The 18,168-nt window shown below is 38.1% G+C and overlaps 1 protein-coding gene across 1 annotated transcript in view; it reads right to left on the bottom strand.

Moving 5' to 3' along the window:
• The window catches only part of Reln (reelin), a 420,372-nt gene that overhangs the window by 126,729 nt on the left and 275,475 nt on the right, over nucleotides 1–18,168 (bottom strand). Inside the window, exon 20 of the mRNA XM_051174802.1 lies at nucleotides 13,783–14,019. Within this exon, the coding sequence (XP_051030759.1) occupies nucleotides 13,783–14,019 (237 nt within the window). The remainder of the gene's footprint in view (nucleotides 1–13,782; nucleotides 14,020–18,168) is intronic.

The raw sequence follows: 18,168 nt of genomic DNA on the forward strand, positions 1-18,168 counted from the left end.
ATCTACTTTATATATGCAAAATTTCAATAAATTTACTTTGATCTCTTTGAAGACATGCTTGCTCTCGTTAGCCAGGCAATACATCTATTTATCTTTGAAATCCAAGAATGCTTCTCACACTCTGGATATGAGAACAACAGTACAGAAAAACTAAACATAGTATCTGAATTTCTGATATTACTGTTTTCATGCTGGGATTATGTTTGGTGATATAAAAATGAGACTATTAAAATGCCATCTAGAAAGTTCAGTAGAATGTGCCCATGGGTGATCTCACTCTATGCTTTATTCCTAATTCATCATTAGGGGTCCCTACTGGAATGGGGTAAGGTCAGTTCTGGGGTTAGAGGTCATTAGCTTATGGATGTGCTGATGGGCAAAGACATGGTGAGAAGTTGGAAATGTCTGTTTTTACATTACTTCATGATAAGACTCAATTATTCCTAATGTTCATGAGTTGCTTCAATGCAGCTTTCTTAATGTTCAATCAAAATAGACTTATAAAAATTCCTCATTAGATAAAACCTCCCTGCTTTAGTTTCCAAATGTCCAAGCATCGGTGTTAGGATCTGAACTCACACATACCTCAAAGCCTCTACTTCTATTATACTAACCCCAATATGCTATAACAACCATTCAATCACAAGTGTACATGTGCTAAACCTAAAACTATATGTGAGCAATGTCTTTGCACCCACTATAATTAGCCAGTTTATCAGATAGGACAAAGGGATGCTAATAGCCTTTGATATTATCAATAATTGTATTAGTCAGGTGCAGTCTTTGTAAACCTCAGCTAATTCCACTGTGACCCTAAGATGTACACATTGACTGAGGTAACCCAGACTCAGAAAGATAAGTGCTGCATGGTCTTGCCCATCTGTGGTTCCTAGCTCCAAATCTTAAGATGAGAATATATAACATGGAATAACCACAGAGAGCAGTCAAGTATAAAGGGACCATAGCTGGGATGCCTTAGGAGGGGAACAGTAGGGTGCAGGTGATATGAAGTGGGAAATGAAATGAAGGGGGGGTCAAATTGGGGAGAGGGAAGGGAAGTCAGTACAGAAGGAAGAGGAGGGACAAGGTCATTTGATAAAGCTTCAAGGAATCATATTATTTTGTACTTTGTGTGTGTGTGTGTGTTCTCCACAAGAATCACAGTCTAACAAACACTCTAGTATCACAATAACCTCCCTTCAAATGGTTTGTCAGAGTAATTCATGAGACTCCTCTAACAACATAGATTAACTATGCAGGTCTTTCTTGCTTCTCAGGGGTTGAGGGTGATACAGGCCTCGGATCACTCAAGTTGGATCTGACCTGAAAGATTCTTTTCTGTTTTCTTACTACCATGGTTCCAGAAAATAATATTCAAGCTACAAAAGGTTAAAAACAAACAGTTCTGCCCAGCTACAACACCTAGAGATCACAGATGTGACCAGATGGTGAGATATACATAAAATTACAATAAGTGCCAATCCAATGTCAGTGTCAATCAACAGCCGTTTAGTTGGATTTATGACCCATTCAACAGGAGGGAAATTATGTCTGGGACTAGAAACCTAGCCAGCTTTTTGGGGCTAGTGCGATCATGGACTTTAGAAAAGAATCTCTTACCATCACTTTGCCAGAGTGGAATAATTCCTGACTGTATCCTAAGTCTAACTCCTATCCACACACCTACAGATAAGTGGAGTAAGCACCATTTATCAAAGAAGCCACCACAGTGAATGGAGACTATCATGGAGAACTACAATTACACGCCATGCAGAGATCAACAGATTATGGGGAGCCCAGCTCCAACAGATACATCTACAGCTCCTGCATCTGTATCACAGGGAACATCACAGAAGAGGGTGCAGAGGATTGCAAGAGGATTGTAACACCAGGAAGTCTGCTATGTAACAGCTTCCCCTAGGAATGTCTACATAAATAGAGCCAGAACAATGGTAATATTAATGGAAATGCTGATGTGGTATGGGGAAATTTTCATGGGATCTCCCCCTAAACAAAAATCTCAAGGCAACCAATGACTCCTGAAAGAGAATTACCTTTTCCAGGGATGAGCCCCTTTACTGGTTGTCCAATGTAGAGTGGTCAGCCTTGAAATAATATATAATATTATAATGGATCCAGTAGTCTATATTTATATATTTGTACATAGGCGCTCACACACACACACACACACACACACACACACACACACACACACACACACACGTAAGTAACAGTAATAATAAAAAGGAGGCTATTAACTTCAATGAGGTCATGAGAAGGTTTGAGAGAGAGTAGCTGGGAGGGGCTGGAAGGAAGAGAGGGAAGGGTTAAAGTGATGTGATTTTATTTCAATTGAAAACATTTTTTTTTAGCCTGCCAGCAGGATCCTTGCCAACTATCACAGGGCTTCTGCTAAAGAGGCCTCAGCTGGAGAATTCCAGGTCCCAGCTAGATATGCCTATTGGTATAGAAACATCCTGAGTATCAGCCTAGCTTTTGTCCCCCATCGCCAGGCCTTGGCTAGAGGTGAGTCTGGGATCAATTTGGGTGGACTCTCCTCTACACCCTCCCCCCAGAATTCCCTGGGTTGGCCCCAGATCTCCCTGCTCCTGTGTCTTGTCCCCATAGAGAGTGCTCTTGGAATTCTGATACACCTACCCACACCCACCAAGAGCCTGCACTCCCCCTACCCTGTGCCTTAGCCTGCCCACTGCCCCAACACTCTGGTAGAGCACTGGGACAGAGTAGAGCCTATAATCCAGCTACCTTCGAGAATATCCCGGACTGGCTCTGAACACCCTAGACCTGCCTATCCACATAGGACCACCCGTAATTTCCACCTGCCTGGTCTCTGACCACCACTGCAGTCCTCTACTGGAGTTCCCGGCCCCTCCTAGAGATCTGTCTGCCTATCTCTGCAGGACCACTCTGAGTTCAGGATCTTTGACTCCCATCACAGGGCCTCTGTTAAAGAGACCTCAGCTGGAGAGTGTCAGGTCCCAGCTAGATCTGCCTATAGGCACAAGGAACATCCTGAGTCCCAGCCTTCGGGATCTTTTACCCCCATCGCCAGTCTGCTGGAGCCTGATCATTGACCCCCATCGCCGGGCCCCTGCCTGTGGAGAGACCACCTAGAGAGCTTGGACCACCCAAAGCTACAGACATCCAACCTCTGACCCACCTAAGCCCACCAGGGAAGTACCATAGAGAGAGGGAGAGACCCCACCAATACCTACTGGAAGAAGCTATGGGAAGACAGCAATACAAGAAAACAACTAACAACAGAAAGACAAGCATGACACCACCAGAATCTAGGGAATCTACACCAGCTAGACTAGAACACGACAAAGCAGATGAAGCAGAAGAGAACGACTTAAAAATTATCATCATAAAAATGATAGAGGCCCTCCAGAGAGGGTAAAAAGGAGGGAAGGAGTGAGGGAGGAAAGGAGGGAGCTAGGGAGGTTCGGAGGGAGGGAGGGAGAGGGAACTGGGATCGACATGTAAAATAATAAATTAAATAAAAAAAAAATGCTTTGACTCCAAAGTTTAAGTTGAAGGAAAAGTTACTGGGGAAAAGGATTTCTATTTTTGTTTCCACAGAAAATAAAAAGATGTGGATTCCTTCCAGACTAATGTGGTTTGATCAAGCCAGACCACCTGAAACAGAGTACCAGGTGATCCTACATTCAAAACAGCTGGACAAAGCAGCCTGACAGACTACATCCAGGATTTCTGAATCTTCTTCGAATCCTCCATTACAGCGCCCCTTATCAGCAGGAAGTAGTTTGGAAAGAACAACGCCCAAATTCCCAAATATTGTCTATAAATGTTTGTTTTCATTTAAATGGACTTGGTAAAATAAAATAAAAAAAAATGATAGAGGCCCTCAAAGAAGATGTGAGAAAATCCCTGAAAGAAATGGAAGAAAAAACAAACAAAAAAGTGGAAGAAATAAAATTCTTAAGGAAAGTAAGAAAGTACAGAAAGCCAAGAAAAAACAATTAAGCAGGTGAAGAAAACGGTTCAAAACTTGAAAACTGAAATAGAGAAAATAAAGACAACACAAACTGAAGGAATGCTGGAATTAGAAAAATTACTGGGCAAACGATTGGGAACTACAGATGCAAGCATAACCAACAGAATTCAAGAGATGGAAAAGAGAATCTCAGGCATGGAAGATAAAATAGAGGACATAGATTTATCGACCAAAGAAAATCATAAATCCAACAAATCCTTAACACGAAACATCCAGGAAATGTGGGACACTGTGAAAAGGCCAAACCTAAGAATAATAGGCATAGAGGAAGGTGAGGAAGCCCAGCTCAAAGGTGCCAAAAACATATTCTAGAAAATTATTGAGGAAAACTTTCCCAATCTGAAGAAGGAAATGCCCATGAAAGTACAAGAAGCACACCAAACATCAAATAGACTGGACCAAAGAAAAAAGACACCTTGGCATATAATAATCAAAACACCTAACATACAGAATAAAGAAAGAATATTAAGAGCAGCTAAGGAAAAAGGACAGGTAACATATAAAGGCAGACCTATCAAAATTACACCTGACTTCTCCATGGAAACCCTCAAGGCCAGAAGGTCTTGGATAGATGTTCTACAAGTACTAAGAGACCACAGATGCCAGCCCAGGGTACTATACCCAGCAAAACTCTCAATCTCTATAGATGGAGAAAACAAGATATTTAATGACAAAGCCAGATTTTCCCAATATGTATCTACCAATCCAGACCTACAAAAGTTTTGGAAGGAAAACTCCAACCCAAGGAAGGTAATTACCTCACAAAGACATAGGCAACAGACAATCCCACTATACCAGAAACAAAAGGGTAATGTAGAACAAATATATTCACAATACCACTGCCAACAACAAAACTAAAACAAACAAACATTAACAATCAATGGTCCTTACTCACCCTCAACATTAATGGTATTAACTCCCCTATAAAAAGACACAGGCTAACAGAATGGATATGAAGACAGAATCTACCCTTCTGCTGCATACAAGAAACACATCTAAGCTTCAAAGATAGACATTACCTCAGGGTAAAGGGTTGGGAAAAGATCTTCCAATCAAATGGACCCAAGAAGCAAGCAGGTGTGGCTAACCTGATATCTAACAAGTTAGACTTCAAACCAAAATTAAATGGTCATTTTGTATTCATTGCAGGAGAAATTCATCAACAGAAAGTCTCAATTCTGAACATCTATGCCCCAAATACAAATGCACCCACATTTGTAAAAGAAAGGCTACTAAAACTCAAACCTCACACACTTAATAGTGGGAGACTTCAGCATACCACTCTCAACACTAGACAGGACTACAAGTCAGAAACTCAACAAAGAAACAAAAGAACTAACAGAAGTTATGTCTCAACTGGGTTTAACAGACATCTATAGAACATTCCATCCAAACACAAAAGAATATACCTTCTTCTCTGCTCCACATGGAACCTTTTCTAAACTAGGCCACATACTAGGTGGCATAACAAACCTCAAATGATACAAGAGAATTGGAATAGTTCCCTGTATCTTATCAGACCACCATGCTTTAAAATTGGAATTCAACTACAACACAAATCGCAGAAACCCTTCAAACTCATGGAAACTGAACAATATGGAAATGCACCATACCTGGGTCAAAGAAGAAATAAAGAAAGAAATTAAGGACTTTCTAAAATTCAATGAGAATGAGGACACAATATACATGAACTTATGAGACACCTTGAAAGCAGTGTTATTAGGGAAGTTCATTGCACTAAGTTCCCATACGAAGAAAACAGAGGATAGTCACATTAGAGAATTAACAGTATAACTGAAAGCCTTAGAACGAAAAGAAGCAAACTCACCCTGGAGGAGTAGATGCCTGGAAATAATCAATTTGAGGGCTGAAATCAACAAAATAGAAACCAGGAAATCAATACAAAAAAATCAGTGCAACAAAGAGTTGGTTTTTTGAGAAAATCAACAAGATAGACAAACCTTTATCCAAAGTAATGAAAAAGCAGAGACAGAACATGCAAATTAACAAAATCAGAAATGAAAAGGGGACATAACAACGGACACAGAGGAAATCCAGACAATTTTCAGGTCATACTTTGAAAACCTGTACTCCACAAAATTTGAAAATTCAAAGGAAATGGACAAATTTCTGGATAACTATAAGTTACCAAAATTAAATCAAGAACAGACAAACAACTTAAATAGACCTAAAACCCACAATGATATAGAAGCAATCATTGAAAGCCTTCCAACCAAAGAAAGCCCAGGGCCAGATGGCTTCAGTGCAAAATTCTACCAGAAATTCAAGGGAGAACTAATACCAATACTCCTCAAGTTGTTCCACACAATAGAAAGAGAAGGTTCATTACCAAACTCTTTCTATGAGGCTACAATAACCTTGGTACCCAAGCATCACAAAGACACAACTAAGAAAGAAAACTACAGACCAATATCCCTGATAAACATCGATGCAAAAATACTCAATAAAATACTGACAAACCAAATCCAATAATTCATCAGAGAAATCATCCCCCATGACCAAGAAGGCTTCATCCTTGGGTTGCAGGGATGGTTTAACATATGAAAATCTATCAACGTGATCCACCATATAAACAAACTGAAAAAGAAAAACCATATGATTATCTCCCTAAATGCCGAAAAAAGCCTTCGACAAAATTCAACACCCTTTCATGATAAAGGTCTTGGAGAGATCAGGGATAACAGGAACATACCTAAACATAATAAGAGCAATATGCAGCAAACCAACTGCCAACATCAAACTGAATGGGGAGAAGCTTAAGGTTACTCCTCTAAAATCAGGAACAAGACAAGGCTGCCCTCTCTCTCCATATCTCTTCAATATCGTACTTGAAGTTCTAGTTAAAGCTATAAGACAACAAAAGGAGACCAAGTGGATCCAAATTGGAAAGGAAGAATTCAAACTGTCTCTATTTGCAGATGATATGATAGTTTACATAATCGACCCAATAAACTATACTAGGGAACTCCTACAGCTGATAAACACCTTCAGCAAACTAGCAGGATACAAGATAAACTCAAAAACATCAGTAGCCCTATTTTATTCAGACGACAAAGAGGCTGAGATAGAAATCAGAGAAACATCACCCTTTACAATAGCCACAAGCAACATAAAGTATCTTGGTGTAATGCTTACCAAACAAGTGAAAGACCTACATAATAAGAACTTTGAGCTCTAAAGAAAGAAATTAAAGAAGATACCAGCAAATGGAAAGATCTCCCATGCTCTTGGATAGGTAGGATAAATATAGTAAAAATGGCAATCTTGCCAAAAGCAACCTACAGATTCAATTCAATCCCCATTAAAATCCCACCACAATTCTTCACTGACCTTGAAAGGATAATAATCAACTTTATATGGGAAAACAAAAGACCCAGGATAGCCAACAACCCTGTATAATAAAAGAACTTCAGGAGGCATCACCATTCCTGACTTTAAGCTTTACTACAGAGCTATAGTTCTGAAAACAGCCTGGTATTGGCACAAAAATAGACAGGTAGACCAAGGGAATCGAATTGAAAATCCTGATATTAACTCACACACCTATGAACACCTGATTTTCGACAAAACAGGTAAAAGAATACAATGGGGGAAGAAAGCATCTTTAGCAAATGGTACTGGCACAATTTCATCATGGTGTATAGAAGACTGCAGATAGACTCATGTCTATTGCCATGCACAAAACTCAAGTCCAAATGGATTAAAGACCTCAACATAAATCCAGCCACATTGAACCTCTTAGAAGAGAAAGTAGGAGATACCCTTGAACAGATTGATATAGGAGCCCACTTCCTGAACATAACTCCAGGAGTACAGACACTGAGAGTAACAATTAATAAATGGCACCTCTTCAAACTTAGAAGCTTCTGTAAGGCAAAGGACACAGTCAACAAGACCAAACAGCAGACCACGGACTGGGAAAAGATTTTCAACAATCCTACATCTGACAAATGGCTGATCTCCAAAATATCCAAAGAACTCAAGAAACTAGTCAACAAAACACCAAATAACCCTATTAAAAAATGGAGTACAGAACTGAAGAAAAAATTCTCAATAGCGGAAATCAAAAAGGCTGAATGACACTTAAGGAAGTGCTCAACATCCTTAGCTATCAGGGAAGTGCAAATCAAACAACTTTGAGATACCATCTTACTCCTGCCAGAATGGCTAAAATTAGAAACACCAATGACAACTTATGCTGGAGAGGATGTGGAGAAAGGGGAACACTCCTCCACTGCTGGTGGGAGTGCAAAGTTGTACAGCAATTTTGGAGATCAGTATGGCAGTTCCTCAGGAAAATGGGAATTAGCTTACGGCAGAACCCAGCAATCCCCCTCTTAGGCATATACCCAAATGATCCACATCCATGCAACCAAGACATGTGGTCAACTATGTTCATAGCAGCATTATTTGTAATAGCAAGAACCTGGAAGCAACCTAGATGTCCTTCAACTGAAGAATGAAAAACAATGTGGCACATCTACACAATGGAATACTACTCTGCAGAAAAAAAATAACGGAATGTTAAAATTTTCAGGCAAGTGGAACTTGAAGAAACCATCCTGAATGAGGTAACCCAGTCACAAAAAGAGAGACATGGTATGTACTCATTCATATATGGATTTTAGACCTAGAGCACAGGATCACCAGCCTATAATTCACATGCCACCAGAGGAACTAGGATACAAGGTGTATTCTAAGAGATTCATATAAAGTCCCTCACAGAAGGGGGAAGGGACAAGTCCCCCAGAGCACAGGGGAAGTGGGGGCAGCGAATGGAGAGAGAAGTAGGAGAAAACGATGGGGAGGAAAGGAAAACACGTGCGACTTGGAAGATTGAGTCACGGTAGTAATAGAAGACAGAAGAGAGTGAGTGAGAGAGAAAGAGAGAGAGAAAGAAAGAGAGAGAGAGAATACATAAAAGAGGGAGCTAATATTGGTTTGAAGAGAAAACTGAACCTAAAGAAAGGTCTAGAGACCTACAAGACTGCCGCCAAGTAACAATTTGTGCATCCATTGAAATGCTACCATAAATGCCCTTCCTGGATAGTGAGATCAACAACTAACTTATCCACCATCATGGAGCCTCCATCTAGTACCTGTTGGAAACAGAAGCAAACACCAATAACTAAACACTGAGTCAAACTAAAATCCAGATGCAGAGGGAGAGGACAAGACCATTTTGCAGAAACACATAGAGACAGCTGACCTGAACAAGGAGGAGCTAACAGGCCCCTAGACTGATAGCTGGGACTGACTTAGACCCCCGAAAATGGGTCTCAGCCAGAAGAACTGAGCAGTCTAAGGGACCTCAGACAGTGGAACCAGGATGTATTCCTGGTGCACAAAAGGAACTTGCGGACACATCCCCCATGGAGGAATAACTGCCTTAACTTAGAGGCAGGGGAGAAACCCTAGTCCCTACTTCAAATGACTTGACAGATTTACATGACCCCATCTGGATGGCATTGCCCTACATGTGGAATTGGGGTGGGAGGATGGGAGGGGAGGGTGGTCAGAGTGCATGTGAGGGGGCTGAGGGAGGGATGGAGGGAGGGAGAGGGAACGGGATCAACATGTAAAATAAAAAAAATAAAAAACATAGGTAATGAGGAAAAAAAATGGATAAGATGAACCTTCTCTGTGTCTCAGAAAATTGTGAATCAATCTACCTCTCGAACCAGGTAATAAATCTTGGGCATATACCCAAAGAATGTTCAATCATACTACAAGGACACTTGCTCAACTATGTTCATAGCAGTGTTATTTGCAGTTATCAGATCCTGGAAACAATCTGAGGCCCTTCAGCTGAAGAATGGTTAAAGGAAATGTGGTACATTTACACAATGGAATATTACTCAGCAATAAAAATCATTATGAAATTTGTAGGCAAATGGATGCAACTAGAAAAAAATCATCCTAACCTTGGTCCAGAAAGACAAACACAGTATGTACTCACTTATAAGTGAACATTAGATGTAAAGCAAAGGATAACCAGGCTATAATCCATAGCCCCAGAGATGTTAGGTAACAAGGAGGGCCCAAAGATAGCTACACAGACTTCCCTGGCTAGGGGAAATATGAGATTTCCTAGGCAAACTGGGGGTGGAAGGGAGGGGAATGTAGGTGTGGGATCATGTTGGGTGGTTTGGGGGTGGAATTAGTGGGGAGAATAATTAAAGTGATATCTTGATGGGAGCTCATTTTGGGGTTAGGTAGAAATCTGGTGCCAGGGAAACTCCCAGGAATCCACAAGGATGACTCCAGCAAAGACTTGTAGCATATTGGAGAGATTGCTTAAACTGGCCTTTTCCTATAATCAGATTGGCTACTATCCTAATTGTCATCAGAGAGCATTCATCCAATAACTGATGGAAGCAAAAAAAAAAAAAAAAAAAAAAAAAAAAAAGACATCAAAATAAAAAACATCTAGTAATAAAATTTCAAAAAAGAAAACATTTTTTTAAAAAATGTATGAGATAGTTCAGAATTATTTTAAAAACTAAGGCAGATATGGATTCTAATTTAATGAATAGACGGAAAGCATTGCCAAGAACTAGAAGCAATTTTTTCCCTACTGAAAAAAAGTTCTTTAGAATGGCATGCTCCAAGTGAGTTACAGCATATTAACTATAGTTCTAATGAAAAACCAATTGTCCAAGTTTTCCCTGGAGAATAGCCTTAGTAACAACAATTCATGCTCATGGAAAGCCACGAGTCTAAAATGAGAACCAAATGAACACACAGCTGGGAAGAGCCAACAATCATTAATTTAACACCAGTCTTTTAATACAGACCATGTCTACATTTCCCTTGAGAGAAACAAGGTCATTGTGGGGTAGAGGCCATGCTTTCAAATCCATTTAAAGAAATTTTTACTTAATAAGATAACATGCTCAAAGGATGTTACATGAAAAAAAAAAAAAAAAGATTGCTCCTGTTAAAGACTGGGTGGGGAGAGGATAATACATTGTTTGCAATATCATCTTTCAAATTTCCATATTGTAACACATGTTTCTGCAAAACACTGCCAAACAAGTTTGCATCCAATTTTAGACAATGTCTTCCTCATTGCAGAAGAAACAGTGCCATTAAAAAGAGTTTTATTCTAACTCATTGACTAAGAAAATGGGAGCAGTTTGAAACCTTCCATGTTGCTTCAATCTAATGAGCAGTAAGCAGTTTTCATGTCCTTTTAAAAATGGTTAATATGTTTCTCTGGTCTCATTATCACTGCCAGAGTGTCTCCTTTCATGTCTCATGATCAAGACAACTCCTGTTTGTTCTAGAGCAGATCAGGAAGTCAAGTCGGATTCCTCACATGCTGCTGTGAATACAACTCCTACAAGGCTGCTCAGGGTGACCATGGGGATAGCACAATTATTTATATTTTCTTCTGGTTTTCTAGAATTACTGTGATTGTATTTTCATAAAGTAAATGAATCTCTACAGATTAAACCAGTGGTGAGTTAAGAATATTCATCAGACTTGTTTGATAGGATATTGTTCACAGGATTTGATCAAAGCACAAAAATTAAACTGTGGTTATCTTGCATTCAACTCAAATGTTAAGTTAAAACGCTAAGCAACTTGATGTTTATTTGAACAGATGTTAACTATTTATGAAAATAAACACAATATAGGACTTGTATTCATCACTTATCTCTTTGTTATAGCTAAGGGCTGAAAAAAAAATCTTACTACACAATCTTGTGATATGTGGTTTATGGCACATGACCAGTCTGAGTCACTGCTAATTCAGGCTACTCACTCAACTTCAGAAGCATAAAATTCTAATAAATCTCATTTTAGTCTGTATCTCATATCTTCTTGTTTAATTTTCCTCTTTTACTTTAGTTGAGTTTTTGGAGCTATAGGCTTAGGAATGAGAAACACACACACACACACACACACACACACACACACACACACACACACACCTCTAGTTGTTTGTGTAGAAATTTCATTGTGTCTAGTCTGACATGCTTGTAGCAAAAGTGACCAGCTGTACTTCCATCCCATTAGCTGTCATTTCAATGCTAGAATGTTAGCCTGCTGTGTGTGAGATGTGATTGTACATGCACAGTTCCAATAATAGGTAATTTTCTGTGCAATGGTGTGTAAAATTTACCTCTAATTATGATAAGGTTCCTGATGGGTCATTTATGATACACGCTCTGGAGGCAACAGCAATGATTAGCTTTCAGCATGACTCATTTGGAGAACAATAAATCATGACTCAATAGAAATTAAAAAAGTCTGTTAGGAAGTTATTCCTTGGTCATGCTTATAGTCTAAAGGGAATCTAGAGAGGGGCAGTAGGCAAAATGGAGAAGGCTGCGGTATCATTAAGACCCAAGTCTTAATCTTGGAATCTTTTGGGTCTAGAAGATATGTCTCTAAACATATCTTGGTTTCCATTCTTCACGTGTTCATCTTCTCAACATGTGAGTTCCACCTCCATTGCCCCTCCTTCTGACCTTGAACATGCCCCTGTCACTCATGTCTTGGCACCCTTTCCCACAGAATTTCCCATAGCTAGATTTCTCTTCCTTCCGAATCCCAGATGGCTTGGATTTCCTTGTTTGCCCACTTTCCAGTAAGTGAGATACATCATGTCCACCCTCTCAAACTCCCAAAGGTAATCTCCCATCTTACATAAGTAGCCTAGGCTGGCCTGAAACTCCTACTATAGCTGAGGATGATCTTGAACTTGACCCCCATGCTCCCACTTCTCAGGTACCAGGATTTCAGCCATATGCTGCTCCAACATGCTCTAAGGTAGTCTCTTCTGAGAGCCAGTGGGATTCCCTGTCAATTCACCAGATCCTTACACTTGCTACTAACCACTGGACTATCTTTAGTGGTGTTAATGAAGTACTAATTATACATAAAATGATTTACATACTGTTTGTTACATAATTAAATCTGTAAGTGACCACTGGAAGGAGAATCTAAATACGACTATTTTAATTAAGATATTCCCTAATATTGAACCCCCACTGGTGTGACTAACTAGATGCACCAATATTGTTTGAGAAAATGGATTAAAAGGGACATGTCAGTTAATAAATCGGGGATGACATACTTCTTGAACTTTTCATATGACAACATGAAAATAGAATTCCTCATAAAAATTTTTAATAAACCAGTCACTACTGTAATTTCACATAGAGTGTGATCATCATAGTCCCCAATGAAGGTATAATATGGTGACCACTTTAATTATTAGTATTTTTTGAAGAGTATCTTTAGATACAATTTTTGGGAACAAAATATTAAATGAATTAATATAAAATTTTATATTATTAGAATATGCAAATATTGTTTTTTCCTCATTCTGAAGACATAAATATAATACCAACTATAAATAAAGAGATTTATTTATGTATTTTATGTACATGAGTGCTCTGTCTATAATGTATATCCATACACCAGAAGAAGGTATGGGATACCATTACAGATGGTTGTATTCCACCATTGTGGGTGCTGGGAATTGAACCCAGGGCTTCTGGAAGAGCAGCCAGTGCTCTTAACCTCTGAGCCATCTCTCCAATGCCAGTATCACCTTTTAAATGTACTATATTCAGTGTTTTGTGTTTTTCTTTTTTTTTTTTAACTCTTTTACCTTTTATTTTTAATATTTAGTGACAATGCAGAGTGGAGTAAAAGTTCTTCTATGCACTCTGCTTTCTAATGCAAACTGTAACAGGGATCCTTACCAAAGTGTCCAGTCATGGCCACAGTAGGGCTGAACATTCCCAAGGTAGAATCCCAGAGACTGAGTGACTTCCACAAGATTGGTGAAGTCAAGACTAATGCTGTTGAATAGGACAGATGTCATGACAATCTCATCAATAGCCCACACATCTTCTCCTTGGGAAGAATGGTATGGCTGCCACCATCTGAACTGGATTCCAAACTGTCTTGCATCATCTGGTAGTTCTACAGAGATGATTCTAAAAGGAAGAAAAAGTTAAAATTCATTCAGTCTTAAATTATAAATACTGATACTACAAATCTTACTTATAAGCCAAGTCAGTATTCGAATAAATTAAAATACTTAAAACTCTAACATCCAAGATGGGATATACTAAAAAGTTAGTCAGGATAGTTGCTCTCCTCCCCTGAAGTATGGTATTAAAAATGATTCTGTCATATACCTTCTTCTGAGATGTCTGGTTTGCTGCACCTCTCCAACAATGACTTCTAAACATATAAAAAATGTGATTGTGCTCTCATTCATGGGCTCTCAAAGAAGCTAACTCAATAAAATATAGTTGTCAAAGTGGCAAAGTGGTGATTATGAGTAGCTTTTCACACATTATAGATGTGAGGCTTTCTTGGTCCCCTGAGTTTACCATCGTGGACCCTGGTCAGTAGCTGTGTTCCAACCATGTGACAACAAACCTGCACCTGACAAGTGGAGAAAATTAAGAATAATATCTAATTTTAAGGAGCAATTGTTGTTTACAGCAGCAGGAACCACAGTTTAATTGCCTCTGCAATGACATCAGCATGAAAGCTCCATAAATCACAGTACCATGCTGCTCACATCCACACACTAGCTGAGATGCTGAGATGTGAAAGGAACGACAAAAGGAACATTCATCTCCATCAATGCAGTTCAACTTCAGGAGAGATGCTTGCAGGGATGTATGCTAGAGGGTCTGAGGAGATTTGTTTTTTGTTTTTGTTCGTCTTCAGTGAGTGAAGAGAAAGAAAAACATTACTCACTTTTAGGCCAAGTGACTATATGGATAACTTTAAGTATTTAAAATTTCATTGTCCAAGGCTAGCTTTACTGAGAAATTAGACTGCTTTTCATATTCTTTTCACACAAAAAATATTAAAACTAAAGCTTAGAAATGTGATTTATCTACTGAAAGTTAGTGCCTATTTTCCCTTAACAGCTTGTATAGGAATATATGGGGAGAGGAGTATGAGAACCACAACTTATTATATAAACAGTCACAACTGGAGTTTTTCCTAAAACATGAGAAAACACATTTTACAATGGAAAATAAATAAAATAATAGAAAATCAATATAGAACCATGAAGTATAAATTTAAGAAAACATTAATTTATAAATGGAAACTAAAAAGACATATCTAAATATATGTATGGTTTTAAAATAATTTCCATAATCTGAAAAACTTCTTATTAATATAATTAATTAGATGATAGTTAATGTAAGTAGAGAGTTAAGTGTTTTTGATAGTTTTCACTTTCAGTTTTCTAATATTTATTATATAGACCTGAATATTTTTTATGCATAATGAAACTAAACAATTGAATTATATTACAACTGGTTCAATAATGCAAATATCAGGCACTGACTTAATAATTTGATTAGCATCATATTATTAGAAAATTATAATTTCTTTCTATTTTAACAATTTAAAATACAGTTAATCTGTCTGATGAACAGAAATATGAGTTTAGCTAAAATAGAATATTTTATGTATATGCATGTAACAGTAATTAAAGAGATCATTGTAGTTAGACCTGGGTCAGGGTCCTTGTGCTGTCACCTAATGACTGATGACTTTGCAACCAAGAGGAAAGCGCTTCATGAGCCTGATGTGTCTCAGCACATGTGCATATATTATAAAAACATCTCATGGCAAGGGCTAGAAACTTTTTTGTCTGTCATTCATCTGTATGTCAGTATGTAAAGCAGATGACAACACAAACTCCTAGTATACAATGTGTCTCCAGCAAATGCCTTCAGAGATATGAACACAGAGGTAGAGAGAGGTCAAGCATCCTTTAGGGGTTAAGCAGAAGTAAATCACTGGCAGGTCTAGAAACCTTGGTTCTTGATCCTTGGCCATCTACTTCCCATTACATCTGCCCCGAGGGTGGGAAATTTTAATGATATCTGGCTCTTCACATATTAGAGTGGCTGGTTGGAATAGCTATGGAAACTGATTGGAATACTACTTGGTGAGAATATGGATACATAAGTTAACCTTTTGCTTCAATTATTCCTTTGTGGGTAGGTGTTTTATCACTTTTCCTTTCTTTTTCATTTTCCTTTTGGCCTGTGTGTGTACAGATGAATGCATATGTGTGGAAGCCTGAAGTTCACATTGAGTGCCCTACTTGATTGACTAATTGTCATTTCATTGGTTGAGTCAGTCTCTAGCTGAATCTAGAGTTCAGTTCTGTTTAGCCAAATGGAACCAGGTATTCTCATCCTTGCCTTGCAAGCACTAGAATCACAGTCATCTGCCATAGTTAACCAGCTTTTAGGTAGGTTTGGGGGATTCTAACTTGTATCCTTTGAGTTATCCTCCTCAGCCTTCAGAATTTTTTTCTCTTGAGACAGGGTTTCTCTGTGTAGCCTTGGCTATCCTGGAACTTGCTCCATAGACCAATCTGGCTTCAAATTCACAGAGATATTCCTGCCAATGCCTCCAGAGAGCTGGGATTAAAGGCATATACTATTACTACTGCCTGGCCATGAAATTTTTAAGGTTTGATAATTATATATATTACAGAATTGGGTAACTTGAAATAAGGGATTAAACATAATAAATAATCAAGGCACAAAAATTTACCAAGATTTGTTTTAAGTAATTATAGAATATAGAGACACTTATAAATAAGAAAAAAGGTGAAACAAATTTAATGTTTAATAGAATAGTACTGAGTAATTCACAAGATATTAATTCAGATTAGATATATTATGAGATTTCAGATTTTAGACATAAATAGACAGTTCTTTTATTTTTTAATGAATCACAGAATTTTTGTCCTTTAGCAATAGTGGTGACACAGCCAGAAGACCATGTATGCCTCATACTTCATTTCTGAACAACTGTGGCATTAAGAGATAATATAGAATTCAAAGCACTTTACAGGAGCAATTTATACTGAATAAAACAGACTAAATGGCTAAAGGCATCAAGATATATTTAATTCCATGAAAATTTTTCATGGGTTTGTATTATTTATTATGAAGAATATAATTTAGCACCTGGAATATATCAAATTCTGCTTCTGCCTTGTCAGCTTTTATTACAATTTGTGAGGGAGAGAGATAGGAAGAGTCTATGGTCAGATGTGCATATATGGGAAATAAGTGTTTTTCTGGAACTACCACATTCTTCTAAAAAAGAAAACCTTTACTCTGATCTCAATTGTTCAAACTATACACATTCCTAACTGAAAACCCACCTTCATTTTGTTTAGAAGAATAATGCCACTGTCAAATGGCAGGCAAGATTAAACATACATTTGCAGTAGCATATTGAAAATATCAACAAAATTAATGACATTTCATTATATAGATTGATTATTGAATTTTGAAGATGCCCATCCTTGTCAGAAAAAAGTTGGACATTAACCAAGTTCACTTAGGATGATGATATTTTCTTCATGATTTCATCATGTTGTTTTTTATTTAATTTGTTGGTTTATATTAACTATGGAGAGTCTCTAGCACAGTTCTATAGGACTTGTGTATCTCTGTGGGATAAATAAAATTTAGCCTTATACTTACACATGTACAAAGAAAGTATCCACAGCTGGGACATTTAAAATTTGTTATGGTGAGTAAAGTTTAGGTCAAATAGTGAGTGATTGATTCTGTTACATGATACTTCATTTTATGTACAAAGTTCTACTACTTACAAATGATTAAAATTGGGAGTGGCCCACACAAAAACTGTAAAACATGTAATGTGCATTATTTGTCTATATGTCATGGAAAACCCTGAGGATGGAAGTCCATCTACTCATATACCAGGGTAAAGGTACTTCCCGGAAGGGAGGCAGTGTGAGCTCTCCATACATGACTGTGGGTGAGACACAGTGCTCACCTCTGATGGTTGGTACCTCATTTTGAGCTCTTCCTCCTTTTTTTTTCTAAAGGACTTTCACAAAGTAATTCATGTGTGTTCTACCAAGGCAGAGTGTCTCTGAAACATTTGTGGGTACCATTCTGTCAACACTGAAGGAGGGACTAGAAGTGGTTGGAAGAAAGGATGGCATTTATATCTTCATACACCTTACTGTACATACCAGAAAAACTTATTTGTACTTATTACTTAATTTTGCTGTGTGAAAAACAAAACACATTGGTTATCAGATTTAATGC

Source organism: Phodopus roborovskii, unplaced genomic scaffold (genome assembly GCF_943737965.1).
Source record: "Phodopus roborovskii unplaced genomic scaffold, PHOROB, whole genome shotgun sequence".
Taxonomy (NCBI): domain Eukaryota; kingdom Metazoa; phylum Chordata; class Mammalia; order Rodentia; family Cricetidae; genus Phodopus; species Phodopus roborovskii.